This window comes from Oncorhynchus mykiss, chromosome 11 (genome assembly GCF_013265735.2).
Source record: "Oncorhynchus mykiss isolate Arlee chromosome 11, USDA_OmykA_1.1, whole genome shotgun sequence".
Taxonomy (NCBI): Eukaryota; Metazoa; Chordata; class Actinopteri; order Salmoniformes; family Salmonidae; genus Oncorhynchus; species Oncorhynchus mykiss.
This window is the reverse complement of record NC_048575.1, coordinates 40,825,385-40,846,717: the sequence shown is the minus strand read 5'-3', so window position 1 is coordinate 40,846,717 and position 21,333 is coordinate 40,825,385. Positions and strand designations below refer to the sequence as shown.

Genomic DNA, 21,333 nt, shown 5'->3' with positions numbered 1-21,333 from the left:
ACAGCGAGAGCACTCACCACACAGCATATGCTAGGATGAACATCGCAGACTGTCGCAAGAGATGGGAAGGGGAGAAAAAAAGAATCTATGCGTGTTTTCGAGAATAATCCTAGTCTATTTGACTGTCAAAAAGAAAGTATGTAATCGGTCAGCGGGACTGTGCCCAAGATTGTGGTTACTGTAGTTATCCGCTAATTGCATAAAAGTATTTATTTAGGAATAGGATACGAGGATATCTGTTCCGGTAGTCTTCGTACAGGCTGGTGAAGGCTACACTATGAATTATTGAGTGCAGCTCTCTTCCTTTCGATACTTCCCACAACGAGCGTTGCAACCTCTTCTAAAACACAAACTCCACCACGGCGCCCCCCGATATGACGTCACGTTAGCAGCTGTCAATCACTGTCTCTGACACCTGCTGAAGCGCCATCCCACAGCCCTAGCAGAAAAACCTCTTCTCTGATATAGCCTAGCTATATCTAACAAAATATAATTACGAAATGGTTTATGTTTGCCCGCTATGCATATCCTTAATCCAAACCCAATTCCACCAAGAACAGAAGTGTCACTCTTGGTTCTCATATGATCTCACTTAGATCACAGCCCTTCAGTCCACCATTCAGTTATACCAGGAAGGAACACAAGTCCAGAATGTAACTGAATAACTTTCCTAATATTGAGTTCCAACCCCTTTTGCTCCCAGAACAGCCTCAATTCGTTGGGGCATGGACTCTACAAAGTGTTGAAAGCATTTCACAGAGATGCTGGCCCATGCTGACTCCAACGCTTACCACAGTTTAAATGGGAAACTGTTGAGTGTGAAAAACCATCAGCGTTGCAGTTCTTGACCCACTTAAGCCTGTGCGCGTGGCACCTACATCTTTTGTCTTGCACCTTAACCCTCTAAATGGCACACACACAATCCATGTATCAAGGCTCAAAAATCCTTCTTTAACCGGCCTCCTCTTCATTTACACTGATTGAAGTGGATTTAACAGGTGACATCAATGTGGGATCATAGCTTTCACCTGGTCAGTCTCATTTAAAGAGCAGGTGTTCCTAATGTTTTGTATACTGGATTTCATCTTAAGGACATCATGAGTTGAGCATCTAGAGTGACCTACTGGTCTCATAAGGACAATAAATAGAGGCCCTAGCCCCATCCACTCTGTCAAGGGAGAGGGGGGAGTTTTCCCTAGGTACAGATTTAGAATCAGCTTCCCCTCCCCAATCCTACTCTAAACATTAGTCAAGAAAACACTTAACTGACCCAAGATCGGTGTCAAGAGACAACTTCACCCTACACCCGTTCTTTGGGCTGCCGAAACCCCTCAACAGCTGCCTCACAGTGGACGTTGGGAGCCCAGATTATCAATGGGGTGGGGAGGAGCTCTCATGGAAGGAGTCGTCATTCATGGAGGTGAGGTGCCATCCAATCTCAGTGGAGGGGAATCCTGAGAGCAGTCAGTGCGCTATTAATTAACCACGTTTTCACGGACACTGAACATCTCGCTCCCCTTAAAACGTATATGTCATATAGGGAAATATTAATAATATGTTATAGGCCTGTAGGATACACTCCTTATTAGATTGTAGGGGCACCCAGACTATGCCTACAAGAGTTACCTTGTTAATTACCTTGCTTAAGATTTTTCTTTTTTCAAAAGTGCAATTACCTTTAAAGTACTTACCACTTTCCTTGGAAAACACTGGTAAGAACTTTAACATTTTATATAGCTACATATGTTACAATGTTGTAATTAGTGTGCTTTCTAAAGGCAATAACATTTCTTTAAGACAGCTAAAGCAAGTACACATTTTCTTCAGGAAACATACCTTTTCTACTTACCTTATTCCCCTACCTTGGAGTAATGCCTATGCAATGTTAAGTTTTGCCAAACATACACAGATCCTGTTGTACAACATCATTCTCCTAGTGAGGTGTGCCTTTGTTGAGGTCTTTTGCATTTACAACAAATTAAAGTGAAACATTTCCATGTCTCTCTCTCTCTCTCTCTCTCTCTCTTTCTCTCTCTCACTCCTGGTCTCTGAGCAGGTTCCTCTTCCTAATGATGTCCAATTACTGTTTGTTTCTGGTGTGTGTATGAGCCTAAAAGGGGCTGAGAAATCACTTGCTCCAACTGAATCACAAAAAGAAATGTCCAACTGCTCATGAGCATATAGACAAAAGTAGGATTGTGCATGCACAATTGATGGTTCCCAACATTTCATCCAGTATAGCTTTTTATATTACACATTCTCATTTCTGCGGTATAGTTGATGACCATTGCTATGCACGCTAAGAAGCCAACCTTACCGAAGCATAAATCACCTGTTGCCCTATCCGTCTGTGCTGGCACAAATCTACTACTCACTGGAATCCTCTCAGGATCCTTTGCTATTGACCCGTCCTCTATTTTCTTAAATGCGTCAGCATATGACACCTTCTGCACAACTCTTAACTCTGGCCACTTCAAACTGCCTCACTTGCACCGGAGACTTCCAATCCCCAGCAACATGGGCACCCCTACAGTTGACCCACACAACTTTATACACAATCCTCTGTCCAATGCCCTCCTGCACACTTCCCACATCTTGGAATCTCCCCCCCCCCCCTCCCTCAGGTCAGAAGAAACAAACATCACATGTCCACGACAGTTACCGTCACTGATTCAACAGCACCAAACTCCTTTCCCACACACCCTGAAACCACAAATGGATCCATCAAAAGGCAAGGGTCCACTTTCTCCAAAAATGTCACTCCTATTCGTCCAGATTCTTCTTTATCATGTCTGGTGCCATTCTTCCTCAACACACATCTTCCCACTACACTAGACTCTTCTTCCTCGTGGTCCATAACCACGTCTATCTGTTCACCCTGCTCTGGACGCGCCTTCATCCACTGCATTGCTCACAGAGCACGCACTGATGGCATTTCTCCAAAACCCAACTTCTGTTCCTTGGCCCAAGTCTGCCTCTCTCTGACATTTCCATGCTTCCTTCACCTCGCCTCACTCTCTATGAACAGTGGCCACTCCAGTGTGGCTCGGTCCACGACACCATCTTTACCCATAACCCCTTAAAATGCTGTCCTACAAGTAAACCCAAACGGTGGCCACCAGGTGTCACAATAGCAGTAAAGGGATGTTCCATGCAAATAAACAGCTTCTCGAGGACAAACCATTCTATTTTTCTTTTATACATACAAAATGTCTCTTAAAACACTGACCCCATCATTGTGACAGCATGAAGCTAAACAATAAAACAACTTTAGTTTTAATAAGTAGCTCAAAAGAAAATGACATAATATACTATACACAGTGCACTGAGTTTGTGTGAGTTATTCGTATGCAAGTGCATGTATTGATCTTCATGTATGAACGAGTGATTGAGTGTCTCTTCGTGTACATGTGCATGATTGATCTTTACGTAAAAACGTGTGCATGGTGTAAGTGTGTTCTTGAGCTGAAAGGAAAGGGAAAAAGAAAGGTTAAGACTGGAACTGTCATGCCTGCTCCCGCTCTCCCTCCCTGGCGCTCCATTCATTGGACTCACCTGGACTCAATCACCTGTGTTGATACCTCCACTATATCTGTCTGTTCCCCAGCTCTGTTCCCCGCTTCAGCATTATTGTTCCCCTTGTTCTGACGCTGCTCCTGTCTTGTTCCATGTCCGTTCATTAAATGCTCAACTCCCCGTACATGCTTCTCATCTCTAGTGTTGGTTCTTACAGGAACAGACAAACTGGTGTGCCAGGTCAGTCATGTAGTTGTTCAGTGTCTTAAAGTCTTTCAGTCAAGTCTTAGTTCTAGTAAGTGTTCTTTGGTACAGGATGGTTGCTTCTTCTGGCATTAACTTCCTGTTCCATCTTTCATTCTCTCTTATTCTAAGACTTTCCTTGTTTTTGTTGTATGTGGAGCTGTCTCTTCTGACATCCACATTCCTGCTTATCTTTAGCAATTGAACTCCTTTGTCCTGGTTTGTTCAGAGTTATTTTTCCATTCCTTACCCAGCTTAGGTGGGTTATTTTTGTTTTCGTGGATGTCTGTGTGAAATGAGGTGAAATTGAGTTTGACTAAAGGCGTAGGTCGTTCCTTCTCCTGTGAGGAAGACTAGACCAATGCTCTGAGCTTTGGGTTTCTGTAAAACAGCATCTGTCAGACTTCTGTTACATTGACTCCAATGCTTGACATCAGAAGTTTCTTTGCTGGTACCAACACTGCTTGCCAGCATCTTTTTAATGCATGCTTGAACTCCCAGGGCACTGTCAGCGGGAGGGTGTTCTTTGTCCAAGGATACATCCTTGGTTCCTTCTGTCTCAGGAATGGAGGCCAATACAGCTTGGCTGTTACATCCTATGTTCACTAGGGACATCTCTGTCCTTAGCCACGTCTTCCATTCTGCAGAGTGTTAGGCCAGTGTCAATGGTGCTGCTGAACGGTTTCTCCTGGTCCACAGTGTGTTCCTACAGCATTCAACGACTTCTTCAAAGCTTCTGCACAAACCCTGTCAGAGCTTCCTGCATGATGAAAAGTGTGTGTGAACAACTGTGTGTACGTTTGAGGTTTGAACCTTTGAGTGTGTGACTGTCACCGGCCCTTTTTGCCGTTCCATGGCCAACTTTTCTTTCCTTGCTTTCAATTCCGCGTGCTCCTTTTCCAATGCGTGTTTTTGCTTCAGCTTACATTTGAGATATAAACTCAGCAAAAAAAGAAACATCCTCTCAGTCAACTGCGTTTTATTTTCAGCAAACTTAACATGTGTAAATATTTGTATGAACATAAGATTCAACAACTGAGACAAACTGAACAAGTTCCACAGAAATTAATGTGTGAACCACGGGGGGTAACAGTAACAGTCAATGTAGCTGGTGGCTACACCAGATGCTAAGTACTGCAGTACATCTCTTCCTCATGGACTGCACCAGATTTGCCAGTTCTTGCTGTGAGATGTTACCCCATTCGTCCACCAAGGCACCTGCAAATTTATGGGGGGAATGGCCCTAGCCCTCACCCTCCGATCCAACAGGTCACAGATGTGCTCAATGGGATTGAGATCCGGGCTCTTCGCTGGCCATGGCAGAACACTGACATTCCTGTCTTGCAGGAAATCACGCACAGAATGAGCGGTATGGCTGGTGGCATTGTCATGCTGGAGGGTCATGTCAGGATGAGCCTGCAGGAAGGGTACCACATGAGGGAGGAGGATGTCTTCCCTGTAACGCACAACGTTGAGATTGCCTGCAATGACAACAAGCTCAGTCCAATGATGCTGTGACACACCGCCCCAGACCATGACGGACCCTCCACCTCCAAATCGATCCCGCTCCAGAGTACAGGCCTCGGTGTAACGCTCATTCCTTCGACGATAAACGCGAATCCGACCATCATCCATGGTGAGACAAAACCGTGACTCGTCAGTGAAGAGCACTTTTTGCCAGTCCTGTCTGGTCCAGCGACGGTGAGTTTGTACCCACAGCGACGGTGAGCCTGTACCCCGCACACTGACTCGGTACCCCCTGTAATATAGCATTGTTATTGTTGTTGTGTTACTTTTTAGTTTGATTTGATACGTAAACAAATCCAATGTGCAGGTGTTGACATGAACAACACAAAATATGTAAACAAATCAAATGAACAGCACTGATTGTATATGCGTTCTCTCCTTCATAAAGAAATAAGGTGCTGCTGGCCTAACATCCTGTATGTCTGCATTTTTGTTCCCTTGAGATTGAAATGTAAAACTGTGAGCATATTTACTTTGTCCGGTTTAAGTAGTAATCTGCGAGGCGAGACAATGTGCCTGCTGGCACTGAACACTCTCTTTGATGGCACACTGGTTGCTGGGATGCACAAAAACTTCCTGGCAACCCTGGCAAGGTGAGGCAGCTCTGATACATGACCCCTCCACCACACCAGTGGATCCTCTTCTGCTGGAATGGGTGGCAAAGACAGATAGACCTTAATCTCTTCTTCCACTCTGTCTTCTGGAGTGGTCAGAATCTGACCCTCTTCGCCTCTGCTGCTTTGTTGAGGTAATCTCTCTCAGCAACCCAGCCAGGCCTTTCCCCTCCCAATTCCCCACAATGCCTCTGTGGGGGTGTTATAGGTCCTGCTGGTGCTTTGTGGTTCTTCCCTGACTTGTGCAGCTGCCAGCTTCAAGGCCTCCTGGACACAGCTGTCAGTGTCAATTTTTGTAGCCTCTGGCCCATCTAAAAACCTCCTTTTGAAGCGGGGGTCAATGAAACAAGCCGTGTGCATGACTTTTTGCCTTCTCTGTGTATATGTTAAGGTCTTCTCTCATTACCCTTTTCATCTCCTTGGTCAGGGATGGCTCCGTATCCTTTTCCCCCAGAACATCACGTGTGATGTGGTACAGGACAGACTTGATGGCTGACAGTGTCACTCGTGTCTCTGAGGCATCTGTAAACCTGCTCAGAGGTTCAAGGAGCTGGCAAAGTTGGTCCATGATACTTATGTCGGCATCCTTGGGCATCAGATGCTCTTTCTCCAGCCTGTGTCGCACAGACTGGCTGCTGTTGGCTGAGGAAACGCTCAAGCATCTTGTGTGTCGATCCCCACCGGGTCACCACCACATGGATCAGAGCTTTCTGTGGCATGTTGAGGGCAGCTTGCTTTTTCTCTCAGTTCTCTCCTTCTCTTCCAGCTCTGTGAGAAGCCTTGGACCAGATGACGGCAGGCCTTGACTGCTGTGTCAACGCTCTGTATTTTCAGAGCCTTTGAGATGGCCAGGTTCAAATGATGGCCAAAGCACCCAAGCCACAGATCTTGGAACTCTTCAAAAGCCCTGGTCATGTTTGTTGTGTTGTCTGTGGTTATGCAGACCAGGTCTTTCTTGTTGATCCCCCAGCATATCCTCAAAATATTCTGATGTTGTGAGCCGAGTGATCTTCTGGGAAGAACTGTGTTTTCTGGCAGTTTGATTCCAGTTGCCAGTCTGGGGTGAGGTAATGGATAGTGAAGGTGATGTAGGGTCGACCACCCCCGCTTTCACTAGTCCAGAGGTCAGTAGTTGCAGCAAACTGCTGATCTCGTGCCTTGAGACAGACTTTTTCCAACATCAGCTTTAACCTCGTTGTACAGGTTTGGGATTTCAGTCTTGGAAAATAATGCTTGTGATGGCACTTTGTAGTGAGGCACGGCAACCTTCAGCCTCAGAAAGCCAGGCCTCTCAACAATTTGAAATGGCGTCATGTCCTTGTGCAGACACACAATGCATTCAGCAGCAGAACAACGTGTAGTGTTTTTACTAGAGTAGGTAACACTGAAAGCTTCAGGTTACATTATTGACAAGCTATTACAAAGTTAGACTGACAAACCATGGCATTCTCCCCCATATCATGCATTGAGCTAAAAGTTAACATACCTTATATTCTCTAGCTTTTTCAAACAAAAATTTCCATCTTGTAGTACAAACTCAAAAAAGTTCTGGGACACTGTAAAGTTCATGGAGAATAAGAGCGCTTCCTCCCAGCTTCCCACTGCACTGAGGCTAGGAAACACAGTCACTACCGATAAATCCACAATAATTGAGAATTTCAATAAGCATTTTTCTACTGGTTAGCCATGCTTTCCACCTGGCTACCCATACCCCCGTCAACAGGCCTGCGCTCCCCACAGTAACTCGCCCAAACTTCCCCTACTTCTCCTTCGCCCAAATCCAGATAGCTGATGTTCTGAAAGAGCTGCAAAATCTGGACCCCTACAAATCAGCCGGGCTAGACAATCTGGACCCTCTCTTTCTAAAATTATCTGCCGAAATTATTGCAACCACTATTACTAGACTGTTCAACCTCTCTTTCGTATCGTCTGAGATTCCCAAAGATTGGAAAGCTGCCACGGTCATCCCCCTCAACAAATGGGGAGACACTCTAGACCCAAACTGCTACAGACCTATATCTATTCTACCCTGCCTTTCTAAGGTCTTTGAAAGCCAAGTTAACAAACAGATTACCGACCATTTCGAATCTCAATCAAATCAGCTCTGATCAGCTCTGGTAGAACTTATGTTGATATTCTAATATTGGGGGTGATACTGGTTTCATTCACAATTAAAATGCATGGACTGCTATAAATGTTGTCTCGTTCTTGAATTGTTTTGTTTATATTGAACTGTTTATAAATGACACAACATAATGCCTTTTAATAATTTAAATAATTTAAAAACATAATTTTTATGCATTGCTTAATTAAAGTACTTAGGGTTTGCAAATTGTCTTGTCCCAGTAGTGATGTGTGGAGCTGTATTGAGATCTTTTGGGGATTTAGAAATATCTATTATTTTGAAATACTCTAAAGTAAACCAAAGTAGTTAATGTACAGTACAGATAGATAAAAACAAAGAAGGCTATTCAAATGAAAATAAATGTTATGTTTTGCTAAGTTGTATCTATTGGTGTTTACCGCCTTGAAAATCAATAATTACAAAGAAATACAAAGACCTTAAGCATTCCCTCCAGCGGCACTGTTATCGCAGGAGGGTTCTATAGAAATAAAGGACTAGCTAGCTATTCACACCTAAATTTGAAGATTCCATTGATAATTTTGTGTGTCTAAATCCAATGTGTCATTGGTGTTACTCAATTTAAATGAATTTAAATCGCGAACAGAGTGGTTAATCATCACTTCAGCAGAATATCTTTAAAGGGTTTAATGACCTTAGAATTGAGCATCTGTGGCCTCCATTTAAGATCAGTAACCTAAAAGATGTCATTGGGGTTACCATCATTTGTGTTACTAATACACAATTATTTCAATTCGTTAAGCTGCCATATAAGTTGATTTAGAATGGGAAGAGGTACCCAAATACATTATAATTAAAATAATTATATATATATATATATATATATAGGAACACCAGCCCTTTCCATGACAGACTTGACTAGGTGAATCCAGGTGAAATAATCCTTTATTGATGTAAACTGTTAAAATCGACTTGAATCATTTGTCGATGAAGGGAAAGAGACATGTTAACGAATGATTTTCAAGCCTAGAGACAATTGAGACATAGATTGAGACATGGACCCCTGCTGTTTCCACATAATATGTTGCGTTGGTGCTGCAGATGCAAATGTACATGCCAGGTCACCCTCGAAAGAGGTCTCCAATACTGTGTTCATAACCATGTGGGAAGATGGTAATTACCAGTCGTAAAAACCAGTTGGATGTGTTCATATGCTTTGAACCTTTTGAGAAATGCAGATTGGCTAATGGATAACAAGTTGTGTCAACTTGAAAGTACAGCTATCATGCTTGTAAACAAATTATGGCGTTTTCAAATCTTAATAGATTGCTTTTTACAAATGTTTTGTTACAATTAATTGCCGAAAATACTGTTATCGAGGTCATTTCCTTAGTAGGTGACGTCCGAAGTCAGCATGTTGGAAAAGTTGGAGCTCAGGGATGATAGACAAGTTGTTGTACAGTAAATACCACCTCCCCATTTGGTTATGAATGCAATATAACCTCAAGGGTCTTTCGTGGTTAAATAAAGGTTAAATAAATACATAAAACATTTTGACTTACAGAATGATGCATGGGGCCCTATCTTTGTATGTACTCAGAAGTGCATAGGGAATTATTGTCAAATATTAACATCCTATCTTGAGCATTTACACCACAGGAGGTTGGTGGCACTTTAATTGGGGAGGACGGGCTCGTGGTAATGGCTGGAGTGGAATCAGTGGAATGGTATCAAATATTAAACAAATGGTTTCCATGTGTGTGATACCATTCCATTTGCTCTGTTCCAGTCATTATTTTGAGCTGTCCTCCCTTCAACAGCCTCTGGCGTGGTTACACGTGGTCTGCGGTTGTGAGGCCGATTTGTTCTTGTGGAACATTTCTCGGACCCTTTATTTTAGTTCAGCTCATGAAACATGGGAACAACACGTTACATCTTGCATTTATATTTTTGTTCAGTGCATATACTCTAATTGGAATTCCCGTCAAGTATTAATATGCTATCTTGTGCATTTACAAACATCTTTAAAAAAAAAGAAGTCCCTAACCAAGAGAACCACTACACTCATTGCCTACAACTTCTCAGAATTTGGGCACAGTGCATTTTTTCCATTCACGATTTTGCAGGTTTTACTAGCCTATACAATTTCTTCCATTCCTGCCAAATGTCCTGCTTGCATGCGCCTACCCTATAACAAGGTGTTTTGGTACTTCCCTTATGCACTACGCTTTTCCAGGTGCTAACTTTTACTATACCACAGGTCAATATAGTTAGTCTAACTGTCTATCCTGCCCTCTAGCCACCATTCAGTGGCACCTAGCGGTAGGTGGATCGTTTGTCCAGATTTGCAATAGTCTAACTAGCAATCATACCACACATAAAAGCATTCAACGCTGCATCAATTTTCAGGACAAACAGGAATAGCTGATGGCAGCGGGGAGGCCAGCTGCATCATTGGACATGAAAGAACTCCCCTACTGATCTTGTTTGGGGACAATACAATTAGCCTACCTAGACTAGCCAACAACACTACAATGCAATGAGCAATGGCATTATTGTTTTCAGGTGAGTACAAAATTAAACTCTAGGCTGCAGTGGAAATGTCATTTGAATAACGTTGCAAAAGCCCTGAGATGTGAATGTTTCATATCTCAGGGCTCCTGGGAGGTCCAGTTATTCAGGAACGCTTAACGCAAGCTTAATGCGGCTATTCCTCGCTCACCTCGAACCTAAAGCTTCATTATAGTCAAAATATTTGTCATTGAACTTTTAAAATGTATGACCTTTTTTTATATGTGGCATAAACACAACCAGTCACAATGCTTTAATCTGATTAGGCTACTTCAAAAGTCTCCTGTAGGAAAATTTAATTCCAGCATCCTCAACATTAACCAGGTTTTCAACAAACCTTTTTATGCAAGTAAAATACATGTTGGATAAAAATGTAGACAAAATATAATACACTAAACAAGGTGGGTGTTTGTGTGTGTAAAATGTATTATGCGAAAAATGGCGGTAGAAACTCTTATGCGTAAATACTGATATAATAATAACCATCATATTGAAATAAACCTGTAGTCACATGATATGTTGTGTCGTCTCCCAGTATGACTCGGGAAAGCATGGAGTTTATTAGGCTACAGCTTAAATAAATGATGACGAACGTCACCGGGTGGTGGTGAAAGTGCAAGGTGATGAGTTTGATGCTCCTTTCAATAAATAACAAAGGTCTTTCTCTGGTGACAATATGATCATCGATGCTTAACTGCCATTTGACAAATAACAATTCTCACACTTTCGTCCATAATAATCATGTAGCCTATACCCTCAATGTATCTGCGATACCAGAGTAGGCACATTCGCTATACCTATGCAGAAAAATGTGACAAAACAAGGCCTAGAGTTAAAAATGCAATGGAAACCCATTTAACTTGTAGTTTTTTATTTTGGTACATGGGAATTTAACCGCAACATTTATTTGTTATGTGGATTACGTATTTACGCAAAGACTTATCGGCAACAAGTCAATTACATGGGAAAATGCGCATATTGTTTTTATGCAGATTATGGAATATTCGCACAAAAATCTTTCCCCAATTGGATGGAATTGACACCCTAGACTGGCAAGTGCACTAGACCAGTGGCAAACAACCATTTCAGAATTGTACTTAAAAGTACGAGATTGACAGTATTTATTGCGGTGTTGAAAATGCAAACCATGATACTGAAACGCCCAAAGTCAGTATGTTTTGTTTATTGGTTGTGTGGAGCATTGGCACAGAAACCTGTCGGTGGAAAATTCATTCCATATATTTTAATATAATGAGAAATATGGCATCAAAATGTAAAAAAAATCAGATTCCTCTTGTTGATCATTGTCTGCAGCCGGCTCCGATCATAGTGTAAGCCCTAATGAAACAGGCAAGGGAGCTAGTCCGTGGTGGTCTGGTCGACAAACACTCAACCTTCAAGGCCTGTAGCCCTGTGTGACATCGACAGTGCCACAAAAGCATGCTGAAGTGGCAAAGTCAATATCCACGCTTATAAACACAGGGTCACTACAGTTATTATTTGTGGTCATAAACATGATTGAGTTAACTCTATGAGTGAGCAGAGTGTGCAATGTCTTCTCTTTTTTTTTTAACAGTACAAGAGGAAGGTCATTTGAAAATATTTTTACTTTGTGGAGGGGGGTGCATTTTCTTTATGACACCACCCCACCCTCTAGTACATTTCAAACTGTCCCTTAGTTTTATCAAATAATTTCCCAAATAATCTTGACAGTCCTTTCGTAACGTAATACTGTATATCCAAGACAATCCAGTCTTGATTAAACAGAGCCTACTACCCTGATGTGGTGAAGTCTTAAAAACGTCCTTGGCCGTTTCAACATAACATTTCAAGCCTTAAAAAAAAGGGGCAATCTGGGAGTGGCACATACATTTTTGGTCAACAAATTAATGATATATAGCAATTGATTATTGAAAAATATTACTTAAAAGCCTCATGAGCTTAGTTAAACCGTCTTACCCCATCAGAACCCAAAATATAAGCCTTTTTACTCCATTGTTTGTAAACAATGTGATTGTAAACAAACTGTACCACTTTTTTGTTAAGGAAAACATTCATTTGGATCTAATATATGGTTAGTCTTTGTATCCATAGACCCGTCTATGAATTTGAGAATGGTTACATTTCGCCAGCACCATCCATCAGCTGTTTACCAAAACAATTGCATGGTTAGCCATTTTGTTATTGTTTGAGTCCCAGATTGCCTCTTTAAAATGGAGTGTACCCCATATACTGATATGTCACTGAGCAAACCCTTTCTTATTTTTTCAGTATGCACAGCAGGAAATTACAAAACCAACTTCCATTGTTTAAAAGTTTGAGTGGTAATTCCTATTCGCAACTATCTTTTAAAAAAATGGCATCTTGTGGTTTCCAATGCTTCAAATGTTGACAGTGGTTTGCCCAACGTTTGGTGGGCTGACAACTACATAGGAATTGCTGAATGAAAACTGTAAGAATGTTCCTGAAAGGTTGCTAAAATCTAAGTCCTAAGGCTCTATAGTCTCAGTGCTGGAGAAAGGGGAGAGGAGTCAGGGGCCAGGAGAGAGTGCAAGACAAGCCTCAGAAGCATACTTCAAGCCAACAGGATCAGGCATCCAGGGACTGGTAGCCACCTCGCCTGACTTTACACGTGATCACACACACACTGAGCGTCCCGAAAATCTGAAAGGAAAGGACAAAGAAATGCTGTAAAATTCAGTACAGAGTAAATTGTCTGGCACCAAAGATTAAAGTAGATTCACACATCTCAGAAAAGTCCCACTATCCCAATTCTGTCCCCAAGACTTTCACAGCCCAATAATTTTGGGGTGGAGGGGGGGGGGGGGGGGGGGGGGGGGGTTGTGCCTGGCCTCAAGAGGTGGAAACACAAAAGCATGTAGCTTCAGGCCAAACACCGGTGCAAAGCCTGATATTGGAAATGCAACATCATAAATGAAATGTTAAGTCAGAGGACAGCCAGGTACAGTACCTTGAAGATGGCAAATCCAAGGATGACCAGCAAGGCATAACTCATCACATCCTGAAGGAGCTGTTCCAGCATACCCTCACAACCCTAGAGTTACACACACACACACACACACACACGTCAGAGAGTAAGGACTAACAAATATAAATACAGAAAAATGGAAGAAATGATCACGCTCTCCTCAGCCGATGTGAGCAAGACCTTTAAACAGGTCAATATTCACAAGGCCGCAGGGCCAGATGAATTACGACACATACTTTGAGCATGCGCTGACCAACTGGCAAGTGTCTTCACTGACATTTTCAATATCTCCCTGTCTAAGTCTGTAATACCAACATGTTCCAAGCAGACCACCCAAGAACACTAAGGTAACCTGCCTAATTGACTATCGACCATTAGCACTCACGAGGTGCTTTGAACGGCTGGTCATGGCTCACATCAACACCATTATCCCAGAAACCCTAGACCCACTCCAATTTGCACAATGTTCTAACAGATCCACAGGTGATGCAATCTCTATTTCACTCCACACTGCCCTTTCCCACCTGGACAAAAGGAACACCTATGTGAGAATGATATTCATTGACTACAGCTCAGCGTTCAACACCAGAGTGCCCTCAAAGCTCATCACTAAGCTAAGGACCCTGGAACTAAACACCTCCCTCTGCAACTGGATCCTGGACTTCCTGACGGGCCGCCCCCAGATGGTAAAGGGAGGTAACAACACATCCGCCACACTGATCCTCAACACGGGAGCCCCTCAGGGGTGCGTGCTCAGTCCCCTCCTGTACTCCCTGTTCACTCATGACTGCAAGGCCAGGCACAATTCCAACACCATCATTAAGTTTGCCAATGACACAACAGTGGTAGGCCTGATCACCAACAACGACGAGACAGCATATAGAGAGGAGGTCAGAGACCTGGCCGTGTGGTGCCAGGACAACAAACTCTCCCTCAATGTGATCAAGACTAAGGAAATTATTGTGGATTACAGGAAAAGGAGGACCGAGCACATCCCCATTCTCAAGGCACTACAGAGGGTAGTGCGTATGGCCCAGTACATCACTGGGGCCAAGCTTCCAGCCATCCAGGACCTCTATACCAAGCAGTGTCATAGGAAGGCCCTTAAAATTGTCAAAGACTCCAGCCACCCTAGTCATAGACGGTTCTCTCTGCTACCGCATGGCAAGAGGTAACCGGAGCACCAAGTCTAGGTCCAAGAGGCTTCCAAACAACTACTACCCCCAAGCCATAAGACTCCTGAACATCTAAACAAATGGCGAAACCACCCCCCCCCCCCCCCCCCCATCCCCCCCCCATCCCTTTTATACTGCTGCTACTCTTATTATCTATGCATAGTCACTTTAATAACTACCTACATGTACATATTACCTCAATTACCTTGACCGGTACATTGAATCTGTACCGGTACCCCCTGTATATAACCTTGCTATTGTTATTTTACTGCTGCTCTTTAATTATTTGTTACTTTTATAATGTTTTTTTTTTAAGGTATTTTTTATTTTTAACTGCATTGTTGGTTAAGGGCTTGTAAAGTAAGCGTTTCACTTTAAGGTCTACACCTGTTATATTCAGCACATGTGACAAATACAACTTGATTTGATATGAAAAAGACAGACTATCAAAAATTGATCAAAGGCAAGTCATGTTTTTCATTTTTGTAAAGTAAGGTTTTGGGGCGGGCAAACTGATCCTAGATCTCTGCCTAAAGGCTACGTCTCCCCAGCGAGTTAAGTTAGCTTAAGAGGTAGCATTAGTTAGACGTTTACTGAATTGATCCATACCCGGGTATTGAGCAGGTCTAGCTGGTCCAGTTTGCCTGTACACTCTGTGTTGTTCCCTTTACAACAGGAGACGGGCACAGCGTTGTTAATGCTGCTGAACCAGGGGTTGGTGGTCCAGTTCAGGTAGGTCTGCACTCCACAGCACTGCAACTGTATACAGAGAGAAGAAGAATGCTTGGTAGTTTCATATCATAGCGACTTAATGTGGTTCATGTGTAGACTTATTTATAGGTCCTAAACCAGCTCCAAGCTGGCAAAAGCCTAGTTTACTGTATCATGTAATCTTTGTGCAAGCCAATTATTTATACAGTATATACACACACACACACACACAAAATAGGCATGGATTTAAAGCCACTCAACTTCCATTTTAGTGCTCCCCCACCATTGTAAAAAAGCTACAGAAATGCATTTATTAATGTCTACATTCGTTTGACACATTTATTATATTACAGACACCTTAATGCATAATTTTTTATTATATTATGAGAGCTAAAAACATGTATTTTTAAAGCATTTTCCTTAATGTATCATTTTTAGAGAGTACTAAAGTTACCGTCAACAAACAAAAAAAATACTTAAATGCATGTAATTCTGTCCTTGAGACATTTCATTGAAATACAGTAGAATTCCATTAATTCCTAGCAGGTTTACATTTGTCATGAGTCTTGCCCTGGATGCAGAACAGAGCAGTTTCCACTAGATAGGCCAGCTGCAAAGTCAAAATTGGCCATATCATAAAAATGTATGAAAACAAAAATTCACTTTTTGATCTTAATTTAAGGCATTAGGGTTAGCAGTGTGGTTAAGTTTAGTGTTACAGTTCAAATCAGATTTTATGACTGTGGCTCTGCCAGCTAGTGACCACTCTGCAGAGCTGCCTCCAGTACACGAGTCATCTCAATAAATGCCAACCTGCTTATACCTATGGGGGACTTGCCCCTTCTGAGGAGTACCAACATGGTTGACCGGTGTCTTCAAAACCTCTCATTAGCCAATACATAGACAGCATCAGCAATCTAGTGTATACATTATTGGTGCCAACCGGTGCTTGCTAGCACCAGAGAGGTTTAAAAATCAAGAGACTGAACATGCGATTTCTTCTTGTAACGCCCGCAACAAAGACTCAGACCACCATCAACGGGAGAGTGGCAATTTTCTCCACGAGGTCGGCCTATTTACAGGAAGTAGTCGCACATTGAGAATCTCGGTTTCAATCCTAGTAAGCCCCTGCTCGCTCAGAGATGGCATGATACTGACCTGAGACTGCAAGTAATCCACAGCCTGGGTGTCAGAGTTCTCACCATCATACTTCAGGAACACATCACTCATTGACCGCTCCAAGTCCCCTTTTATCTGTAAAGATGAGGTATACAAACCTAAATCTATGTCTATTCAAATACTGCGCTGATACTCCACACATGTAATACAACTACACAAATTGAATACGTAGTGTATTATTTTATTGTAACCTATGAGACAAATGTGGAATTCACTCACCCTTCTTTGGTAGATGATCCCATACACTAGAGCAGCGACCTCTGCTGCAAAGATAGCCAGGATAACCAGCAGGAACTGGAAGGAGAGGGAGAGACAATAAATCAGCAAGGAGAACGAGAACAAGGGGCGCAGCAGCAGGACTTCAACACAAAGATCCACAAAGAGCGTACAATGTATCAGGGTTGGGGTCAATTCGATTTCAATTCCAAAAGTAAACAAAATTACAATAAAAAAAATGAATTGAAAAGCATTGAAGAGACTTGGAATTACAGTGTACGTCCTGAATTGACTGCAATTCTAATAGAATTGACCCCAACCCTGCAGTGTATGCCTCCCAAATGGCACCCTATTCCATATGTAGGACATAGGGTGCCATTTGGGACACACACACACACACACCAGTGTTATTACGAAAGGCCTGGCTGGCTGCACCAACAGTCTCTCCTTTCACCATCACCAAGGTGTCTGAGGCTTATACTCACAAAGCTAAGGCCCACTTTGGATTCTCTCAGGGTGGCGTAGCAGCCCACAGTCCCGATGATGAACATCACCACTCCCACAGGTATGATGATGCCTGCCGAGATGAACGTGTACTTATCCTGCAGGAAGTTGTCAAAGTTGCTGTAGCTCTTGATCACATAAGAGCCTACATAGACAAGGGCACCCCCCGCAGCCTAGAGTGAAGAACACAACAACATGAGCACTTTATACAGCTAATCAAGGTAGTGTTGCCTATTTTCCACACGTCGCCAGAATTGTGCACGTGCACACTCCCAATCATGGATTTAAAAGCATAGGATTGGTGTAAGCATGGGCTGAAGGGAGTTTCCACCATTGTTAAATCCATTTCACAAAGTATGAAAGCGCACTCTTCAGGAGAAGGGTGGACAATTGGGACGCAACATGGGTGAGGCCAACTCATACAGCTGCAGAATTGTCCTACGAATTGCAGTGTATATAGTCAACTCTCAGGTCATTATAGAAGTCATCGCTCTAAAAAAAAATCATTGAATACTTGGTTATTGCACAAGGTATCTAAAGAGATAGATTTGTCAAAAACAAGGGATTCAGAATGCCCTTGGTGACTGCCTTTAGCAGTTCTCTTTAGCTTTCTTTCTCAAACCCACTGGAGGTTTATTCAGAGTTTAAATGAAAATTTCATCCACATTACATATCCACATTCCTTACCCTGTAAGCAGTCTAGGGACAAGGTAAGACAGGAATCCATGCTTTGGTTTTGTTCACCTGACCACTGTCTCCACATTTTTGTGATCAGGTGGTGAGCTGCTCATTGCCTAATATTCCTTTAGATTCAAAGCTCCAGGGCACATGACCCGTTTTCACTCACAATGAGTCCTCAGTCATGAGATCCACCACCAGCCCACCCCGAGTAGAACGCACACACTCCACCCCCCCCCCCCCCCCCCCCCCCTAATCCTTACAGGAACATGTGCCTCAGGTGAGTGGAAAAAAGAAAAAGAACCACAGACTGTAGGTTTAAATTTCTTGTTATATGTGAACGTCTAACTAGCATTTGACCAGATTACCTTCTGCATTGGCCGCACAGGGGGGGGGGGGGCACAAGGACCCGAAAACATCCCGGGCATTTTTTCTAACACATAGGCCCATTTGTTACCCTTGAGGCCCCCATACCAGCCCAGAAATGGTAATTCTGCATTAAAATAACAAACTATTTAGACAGGCCCACTTGGCTAAAGATGGACCTGCCCATCTGACATTTGCCAGAACTCACCTAGCTAGTCTGTCCCTGGATTAATCTCCAATTGACAATTGTGGTGTGGTTGGTGTCACTTATGTGCAGTGTCGATCAACCTCATCTCAGAGGATTTCATAACTTTCTGTACGTAAATCAAGACACTACATTTAGTATGAAATCTTAAGTTTGGTATTGTATGTATTAATTTGTGGAAGTCCATCACTCATTTCGTATGACTTCCTGAATTACAATTCGTATTATGTTACACATTTGCAAAAGGTACAATATGCTACGAATTTGCAAACAGATTATGTGTTATGAATTCTAGGTTAAAGGTTAGGGTTAACTAACATGCTAAGTAGTTGTAAATAGTGGAAAAATGGCTAATTAGCTCAAATTGGCCGTGATGAGATCAGAACTCATGCCTTTGGGTTGCTAGAAGTTCGTACCCACCCTTCCCGCCAACTAACCACCCTACTTTCGTTTTTGCCTTATGTAACCATACCAAAGGTAACATATAATACAAATGTGGATGTCCCGGATTTACGTTTACTATATCTCGTTTATGAGACCAGGCTGTGTTGATGTGCACCTGGAAGTAGGTCCACTTCAGAGACTTTTGAGAATGAGTATACTGCGAGTAAGGAGATGTTGAAATTTACGCATAAATACAAACCAAGAAGAATAATTCCTTCCTCTAACCTGTTGGTAATGTTCAATAGGTCATGCACATTATTTAATCACGATTTGAAATCGATATTAGATACCGTACAGGCCATAACATTCAACAACCTACCATGTCCATTGCCCAACCAGAGGTTTCGTTTCACCAAAAACTGCTCACCATAGAGGAATTTAGATCAGTGCTATTTAGATCAGTGGAAAGAAGTCGACACAGAAATCAAAGGAGCAACAGAAAGTCGACCAAACACTTACCCAAAATATTAAACTTAGAAGCAAAATGACTATTTTCGATGTAACAATTCCGCAATCCATGTTGATATGGTGGTGGGGAGCCTTTCAGCTGGTCTCTGTTCTGATTTTAAAGGGGTTCTGACTGCTTTGAGCATGAGTGGCTTGCTGACACATGATCACATGCGTGTAGAAGAGCATACCGCGCACAATTCATGTAGGGGTCCTAATGCCGACCCATTACAATTGTATTGCTCCATGGCTACGTTTAGAAAGGCAGCCCCAATTCTATTCTTTTTTTTTTCGACTAATTTGTATTTTATCACATCAGATATTTTCCAGAGCTGATCTAAATGGTCAAAAGACAGTAATTTCAGTCAGTTGTATTTTATTTGAACTGTAGTTATTTGCATTAATTTCCTTTTGATCATCTAAAATCAAACATATATTCCATGCACATGATTGTTTGGGGTCCAGATTATGGTTCGAATACATCCTTTGCAACGACTTCCCTAATAATTCTGTTCACATGGACATATCTGATATGCAGAATTTCGCCAAACAAAAGACACGTTCTACCAAAGTGACCATGTTATTTTTGTGAAGACGATTTGATTCTGAGTTCGGACATATAAAGTTTCTATATGAAAACTATTTCTAAAATGCATACTTTCAGTTTTTCCCGAACTCACTTCACTCCGCAAAAGAAGCGCGCTGCTAGTGCAAGCACATCCACAGATCAAATATACCTATGTGACTGATTAAGGCGTTTACGTGTCCTAATACTTCGAAAGATTGGGCAGACAACCATGTGATTTAATCGGTGTATACATACGTCGTTTACGACATTATGCCGATTGAGATAAAAACAATGATTAACTGTTTAGGTGCATAATGCCATACTCGGCCTATGAATCAGTGTAATATTGAATTATTAGTATGCATTTACGAAAGGGTGCCTCTCTCGACCTGTTCTTATTCCGCGTTCAAAATCTCCGACTTTCGACTCCAGTGCGTTCAAAACAATTGGGAACTCAGGGGGAAAAAACCCCAACTCGGGTGTATGACCGGACCAGTTCTCAGTCAATCAATCAAATGTATTTGTAAAGCCCTTTTTACATCAGCCAATGTCACAAAGTGCTATACAGAAACCCAGCCAAAAAAACAAACAAACAGCAAGCAATGCAGATTTAGAAGCACGGTGGCTAGGACAAACTCCCTAAAGGCAGGAACCTTGGGAGAAACCTAGAGAGGAACCTGGTTGAGGGGTGGCCAGTCCTCTTCTGGCTATGCCAGGTGGAGATTATAACAGTACATGGCCAAGATGTTCAAACGTTCATAGACGACCATCAGGGTCAAATAATAATAATCACAGTGGTTGTAGAGGAGGCAACAGGTCAGCACCTCAGGAGTAAATGTCAATTGGCTTTTCATGGCAGAGCATTCAGAGTTAGAGACAGCAGGTACGGTAGACAGAGAGTCAAATAATTACTGAGTACCCATTCCATGGCACATGGTTTATGAATTGATATGCAAAACAACGCTGGATGCAAAACTTCGAATTTTTCAATTTAGATTACTATACAAAATTCTTGCAACTAATAGAATGTTATATATATCTTACCAGCTCTGCAGATTCTGCTGTGAGGAGGCAGAGTCATTAGATCATTTATTTTGGTATTGTCCATATGTAGCTCGTTTTTGGTCACAGGTCCAGGAATGGCTGAAGAATTGCAACATTTGCCTAGAACTAACGCTGCAGATAGCAATACTGGGTGATTTGAAAAGCCATAGTCAATCAATCAATAATATAATTATTATTTTAGCAAACATTTTTATTTTTAATATACAATCAGTAGAAGCTATGAGAATAGAAA

At 42.3% G+C, this 21,333-nt stretch overlaps 2 protein-coding genes across 3 annotated transcripts in view; both read right to left on the bottom strand.

Annotated features, from left to right (window-relative positions):
* Positions 1-936, bottom strand: part of LOC110535697 (mitogen-activated protein kinase 4) — a 30,438-nt gene extending 29,502 nt beyond the window's left edge. Inside the window, exon 1 of one of the 2 annotated variants that reach the window (XM_021620878.2) lies at positions 792-936. The gene's annotated coding sequence lies outside the window, so the exon portion shown is untranslated. Of the gene's footprint in view, positions 1-17; positions 373-791 lie in introns of those variants that run through there. The other variant, XM_021620877.2, reaches the window with a different exon arrangement.
* A 10,472-nt stretch (positions 937-11,408) lies between these two features.
* On the bottom strand, positions 11,409-19,664 carry LOC110535696 (tetraspanin-36). Its single transcript, XM_036935470.1, has 7 exons — positions 19,481-19,664; positions 17,310-17,501; positions 16,828-16,902; positions 16,588-16,683; positions 15,328-15,477; positions 13,526-13,609; positions 11,409-13,218 (listed from the first exon to the last, which is right to left on the bottom strand). Exons 1-7 carry the CDS (start codon positions 19,538-19,540, stop codon positions 13,144-13,146), a joined length of 732 nt encoding a protein of 243 aa, XP_036791365.1. The 5' UTR covers positions 19,541-19,664; the 3' UTR covers positions 11,409-13,143.
* Positions 19,665-21,333: the final 1,669 nt, after the last annotated feature.

Coding starts and splice junctions, on each gene's coding strand:
- LOC110535696 (XM_036935470.1), bottom strand. CDS start 19,540: ATGGATTGCGGAATTGTTACATCGAAAATAGTCATTTTGCTTCTAAGT. Junction 16,903..17,309: donor CCAAAGTGGGCCTTAGCTTT/GTGAGTATAAGC, acceptor CTCTCCTTCCAG/TTCCTGCTGGTTATCCTGGC. Junction 16,684..16,827: donor GGATCATCTACCAAAGAAGG/GTGAGTGAATTC, acceptor TCATCTTTACAG/ATAAAAGGGGACTTGGAGCG.